The sequence below is a fragment of the Erythrolamprus reginae genome, chromosome 1, assembly GCF_031021105.1.
Source record: "Erythrolamprus reginae isolate rEryReg1 chromosome 1, rEryReg1.hap1, whole genome shotgun sequence".
In the NCBI taxonomy this organism is placed as follows: Eukaryota; Metazoa; Chordata; class Lepidosauria; order Squamata; family Dipsadidae; genus Erythrolamprus; species Erythrolamprus reginae.
The window spans coordinates 57,555,389-57,561,390 of NC_091950.1; the positions used below are offsets into that span (position 1 = coordinate 57,555,389).

Here is a 6,002-nt window from a genome sequence, read left to right on the forward strand (position 1 = left end):
TCCCGCTGGTCTTAATGGTTCCTCCCGGAGGTATCCGAAGCCTCATCGGTAAACTGAGAGGTCGTTTTGGATTTAGTTGACCCTGGATGAGGCCTAGGTCGCCTGGACCTACGGTAAGATGTTGTGGTGAATAGAGGGGGAGAGTCAGAAAGGGATCGCTGAGGGTGCGTCTGATGTCTTCAGGAGCCCGGAGGTGACACATTCAATTGTGGATGTGTCACGTATCAAGCTATACACGCTGGAAGATCTGGGGCTGCTCTCACATTAATTTTTCAACCACTAATTGAAAATGGTTGCACATGTAGCTTAGTATCACTTGGAAGGATGGTCACCTATGCCAAAATAAGGGGTATGCCTAGGTTAGTCGCTCTGGCCTTACAATTATATTCTGGGCAAAATACGTTGGGGGACTTCTTTCTAGTAATACTGTATGACTTTATGCCATGAGAAAGGATGTTGACATTTTTCTTGCATCTGGAGCAGGTTGGGAATTAAATACCCATTTCAGAATGCTACAGTTGTGCAATAGAAAAAGAATTCCCATAATAAATCAGATATATTGGGCTGTCCTGGCCAGCGTTACTTTCAACTAAAGCATTGGGCTGTATCCATCTTTAAAAAAAAACTTTCTAAGAATACATGTGAAGGCTATAGATTCTTAGAAATAAAGCTGATTGATTCTATTTATATAGCCACCCATCTCTCTCTCTCTCACATACACACATCAGTTCTGGACAACTTGCAGTTAAAACATAAACAATACTGGGTAAAACTGATGGAAAGTGGCCTTTTGGTTTTTGTAGCTCTCAGATTTTTTAGGGTGTTTTTTTTTAATTGGATGAGGCAAGTTGTTAAGAGAAATGTTTGCAGTTCTGTTTGAAGGGCAGGTTGGCGATTCTTTTTAATGACACTTCAAAGTGTTATTATTAGTTTTGGGATTTTCATTAACCTATAGCAGTGATGGTGAACCTTTTTTTCCTCGGGTGCCAAAAGAGTGTGCGTGTGCACTATTGCGCATGCACAAGTGCCCACACCCATAATTCAATGCCTGAGGAGGGTGAAAACAGCTTCCCCCCCAGGCCTTCTGGAAGCGGGAAACAGTCTGTTTCTCAAATTCTGGTGGGCCCAATAGGCTCCTGTTTTGTCCTCCCCAGGCTCCAAAGGCTTCCCTGGGGTCAGGGAAGGGTAAAAACCGCCATCTCCATCCCCCCTCTCCCAGAGCCTCTCCGGCACACACAGGCACATTGGAGATAAGCTAGGGCAACGGCTCGTGTGCCAACAGATATGGCTCTGAATGCCACCTCTGGCATCCATGCCATAGGTTCGCCATCACTGACCTATAGTATATTATAGTAAATGACACATTTACAAAATGGAATATGGTAAATAACATCAAAATACATACCGTATGTTATTTTGTAATCCTATTTGGGATTACAAAGTTTTGGGATTTGTGCACAGGATTTGCACATTTCAACTACATTAATTTTTTACCAAGTGCAATTCCTTTAATTTGTTTCACTATTATAAGAAAGTCTCTATTGGGCAAACCTTGCAAATGATGGATACGTTTGATACTAACTTGACTCCTTGTGTATTTGCATCATATGTAAGGCGAAAGCTTGCATTGCGACATCCCCATTCACATTTCATTTTACAAATGCCAGCATTTGTGGATACTTCTATATCACCATCTATGCTACAGGCAAAATTTAAGTTACAATAAAATATTTTCCACATAAAATATTATGTTTCCTCTAGAATTCACATCTACACAAGGAGCCAATAACAACAATGGACCTGCAGACAAATAGGTCTCATCTTTCATTATAAGTGATGATGTGGAAATAGGCCATTACTTGTAATCCTTTCTTTGTCCTTTTTCTTAGTAACTACCATGAATATTATCCACTTGGTGCGAGATCACTGGCCTCTTACATTGTGTCCCATAGGATTCTTGGTGGGATGGTACTTTGACAGGAAGAATGATGAGAAACTGGCATTATTCAGAAACAGGAGCAAATTATATCAAAGGTTAATTATTTTAATTGATTTCTTACAAGAACTTTATTGTTTCTGGATGATGAAATTGCTTCTGAAAAGTATACCTGAGGAAAGTATTGGTAAAAATAATTGTTACAGCATTTTCATTGATGTGTGTAAAATATTACAATTATTAAATTATTCCTATAAAGAATTTATATTGTAACATGTTATGTGTAGCATTGCTCCAAATATGGTTTGAAGCTATACATAGTACCAAATATGGTTACCGTGTTCCTAGACATACTTGACTGATGTTTATCCTTACTGATTTATACCAAGGCAAATGAAAAAGTACATAATAGAAACAGAAGTATAATATATAATTAAAATAATATAAAGTAGTACTCAGTTAAAATACATGTAGAAAGATGATTGGTGGAAAAACATTTTCAACTGTTACAAAGAAGTTTGTTATCAATAGATTGCAGTAGACACCCTTTGAATTTGGAAGAGTAGTATTTCTTACAGACATAACATGATTTTGAAAATGAATCTCTGCATCATGGTTTTATTTCTAAACCTATAATAGTATTTACCTCCATCCTAAAAAGTTAAAAACCAAGTACAAGATTCTGAAAATGTCATATTCCTATATTGTATTTTATCTTTGTTATCTTTTGTTATTTTATGCTACTTTAGCTCCAAAAAAATGCCTCTTCTCATTTCCTTTGTTTTATTTCATGGCTACTCTGGGCTTTAGAAAATGACAAATTTACCTCCTTTTCTTCTTGTTTGTCTATATTTGACTTCCCTTCCTTTTTCATTGTTATTAATTTTTGTTGAGTACCTGTACTTATATTTCAATAGGTATTGTGAATCTCTTTGTTTAGCAAACTTTTTAATTACCGGTATTTCACCTCTTCATTACTGTACTAAAACCAATTAGGATGTTCACTTTGCCATTGCTTCCTTTGCTTGTATTACCCTATTGATTTTAAGTTTAACTATAAAGAAAGATATGCCTGTGTTATGTTTCCCAACTCTAAAATTTAAAATGAAGTATAATTGCTTCTTGCCCTAACTGCAAATGCTGCAGATTTTCTGAACAGCTTCAACATTTTTAACAGATTGTTTAGTGCTTTAAAATTTTTCTCCCTCTTACCCTTCAATCCTTGCTTAGCCTTGGAATACGTTTATAAAACATTCCTCTGTTAATAAAATGATAGATGATTTAACTTGTATTCTCTGTTATACAATTAAAAGAATCAGCTGTCCCAATTATATCAGAAATAGCATCTTGGACAATATTGCAGTTCATCTTTGGTGGCTAGCTGAATGCTATTCCTATTGCTTTATAATTTGATGTGAAATGTGAGCCAGCTGAAATCAAAAGCACTATCCATTTAATGGAGGAAGACTTAGCTTTCCCTGTCCATTTATATCTTCATTTTATTCCACATATGTGCAGCTGTGGATGGAAGGAGGAAAAATATGTTTTGCAGCTAGAAAATTTAAAATAATCGTTTTGAACAAATACAACATGGGGATCTCAGGCTAGAAACTGGGAGCCTTTGAGTTCTAGTCCTGTTTTAGGCATAAAAGCTTTATGGGTGACTTTGGCCAATCTCTGTCTCTCAGCTCAACCTACCTCAAAGGGTTGTTGTGTGTAAAATAGGAGGAAGGAGGTGTGTTGGGTATGATTGCTGACTTACAAAAAAAAATGGGATTAAAAAAATAAGTACCAAACAGGGGAAACCCTTCACAAACATTTGCAAGAACAAGCTAATTATGCATATAATTTTATATAGGGATTGCCTATCCACTCTATCTTTGCTTTCCAGTTTTAAACTAATTATTTAAACCTATTTTTAAATGTATGATGTACTAATCTGTCATAATTTATTTTTAAACCTGTAATATTTTCTTTTCCTTTTATAGGGAATTGAAACCTGGTGAAGATACTACATGGAAATAATGTGTCAAGTGAGAGTTAATCCCTCAACAGTTTGAATAAGTGATTGCTCCATAATGAAAATAGAACATATTATTACTTTTGTTCATCATAAAATTACTAAAAAGTATGCAGCTTCAACTATATAATGTAATTCAAATATACAATTCGAAGTAAGGGTGATGTAGTACAAAGAACGTTGGTACAGAGTGTGCCTGAGAAACCGTTTGAGTCTCTGAACTTGAACCTTTCAGTCAGCTTCAGAAGATATAGTTACATCCTGTAAACTATAGAATTGTAGTTGGATGGACAGATACACTTATGTATACTTTCTCCATAAATTATTCTGGAATTTCTTCCTTGACAATTGACTTTTTGTGCATTTAAATAAAAATACCTTGAAGTAGATTCAATTTTTTTTTTTAACAAAATATTGATACCACCTTTGAGGGGTTATATTTTATCGTGACTGTAATATTTACTTCTTATAATATTTGGTTTATGTTCCTTATATACCATATTGAATATGTGCTTATAGAAAACTTTAGTTTGCTATAGTTTTCTATAAGCATATATAAATCCAACCAATTGTAATTACTGAAAAAGCCTCAGCTAAACTTCTCAGCTTAATCATGTTTGGATGTCAGGCAAACTGACATCTATTACTCCATCGTCACAGTTGATTTGGCTGGCTAGGCAAATGTCCTTTTCTTCCAAAAGTAGTCTGTTGTCCTCTAACCAGGGGTGGCAAACTGGTGGGCCATGGCCAGAGGTGGGCTGCTAAGGTGGAACAGTGACATGTGCTCGCTCCTGAGTGCTAGCAGAGTCCAGTGTAATTCAGCCACTGCACCTGGGCAGGTAGCGAAATTGTGTGCAGACACAGAGGTGCGCCACGGGGATTGAACAGAATTGCATGGGACTCCGCTAGCACTCAGCCATGGGGGCGAGCACACATCACCGTTCCACCTTAGCAGCCTGCCTCTGGCCATGCCCACCCCAGCTCTGCAAATGGGGAAAACATTTCAAAATATCCCGTGAAGGCAATGTGATGCGGCAAGTTTGACACCTGTGCCCTAACCTGTTCTTTTAAAGTCTTCCCAAGGTGCACTCATAATACTATAACTGAACACCATCCCACAGCAATATTATTTTAATCTTTAAATCCAAGGCTACTACATCTTAGGTGACAAAGTTCTGTCAACCATTAAACAGAAAGAGAATGACAGGAAACTATATTTCACAGCCCAAATTTGGTAGGCCTGCACAACAAAATGGAAAACCAACAATATAAAATTGCATAAAGAGGGTGGTGAAAATATTTACCCATCACATCCTGGACACAAATTGTTTCAACTCCTACCCTCAAAACGTCGCTACAGAGCACTGCACACCAAGACAACTAGAAACTAGAACAATCTTTCCCCGAACGCATCACTCTATTAAATAATTCCCTCAACACTCAACTTTTTACTAAGTCTGCACTTCTATTTCTACTATTTTTTTCTCATCATTCCTACTATACTTTTCCTCCCACCTAGGACTGTATGACTGTAACTTGTTGCTTGGATCCTAAAATTTTTATTAATATTGTTTCTTCATTGCTTATTTGACCCCATGACAATCATGACATGATTCTTGACAAATGTATCCTTTTCTTTTATGTACCCTTAGAGCATGTACACAAAGACAAATTCCTTGTGTATCCAATCACACTTGGCCAATAAAGAATTCTATTCAATATAGCAAAGCATTGCCACTAATTTTTGACATTCCAATCAACCAATGGAACAGAAGTTATGGGTGCTTCATCACTGAAGACTTTGAAAAAAAGACCGGACAGCCACTTGTAAAAAATGTATAGGGTCTCCTGCTTGACCAGCGGGTTGGACTAGATGGCCTCCAAGGTCCCCTCCAACTTTGTTAACATTCTGTTATTTCGACTCAAATGCAGTAGCCGAATAAAAGTTGCGTTCTTTTCCTACTGTTACCCTTCCTATCCTAGTTTACTGTTGAAAATGCCCCGTTGGCGGTAAGACGCGAGTCCGCCCGCACAAGCCCCCCTCCG

General features: G+C 37.1%; 1 protein-coding gene across 2 annotated transcripts; it reads left to right on the forward strand.

Moving 5' to 3' along the window:
• The first annotated feature begins 21 nt into the window (after positions 1-21).
• NDUFB1 (NADH:ubiquinone oxidoreductase subunit B1) lies at positions 22-4,067 on the forward strand. 2 transcript variants are annotated; one of them, XM_070753129.1, is made up of 3 exons: positions 22-113; positions 1,890-2,034; positions 3,925-4,067. In XM_070753129.1, the coding sequence occupies exons 2-3, from the start codon at positions 1,898-1,900 to the stop codon at positions 3,959-3,961; spliced, it is 174 nt and encodes a 57-aa protein (XP_070609230.1). In that variant the 5' UTR covers positions 22-113; positions 1,890-1,897; the 3' UTR covers positions 3,962-4,067. The 2 variants fall into 2 exon arrangements, with proteins under 2 accessions (XP_070609230.1, XP_070609240.1); XM_070753139.1 differs by lacking the exon at positions 22-113 and adding an exon at positions 299-359.
• Positions 4,068-6,002: the final 1,935 nt, after the last annotated feature.

Excerpts from the sequence above, each read along its gene's own strand:
- NDUFB1 (XM_070753129.1), top strand. The coding sequence starts at position 1,898 with ATGAATATTATCCACTTGGTGCGAGATCACTGGCCTCTTACATTGTGT. Across the intron at positions 2,035-3,924 it reads AGGAGCAAATTATATCAAAG|GGAATTGAAACCTGGTGAAG; the intron begins GTTAATTATTTT and ends TTCCTTTTATAG.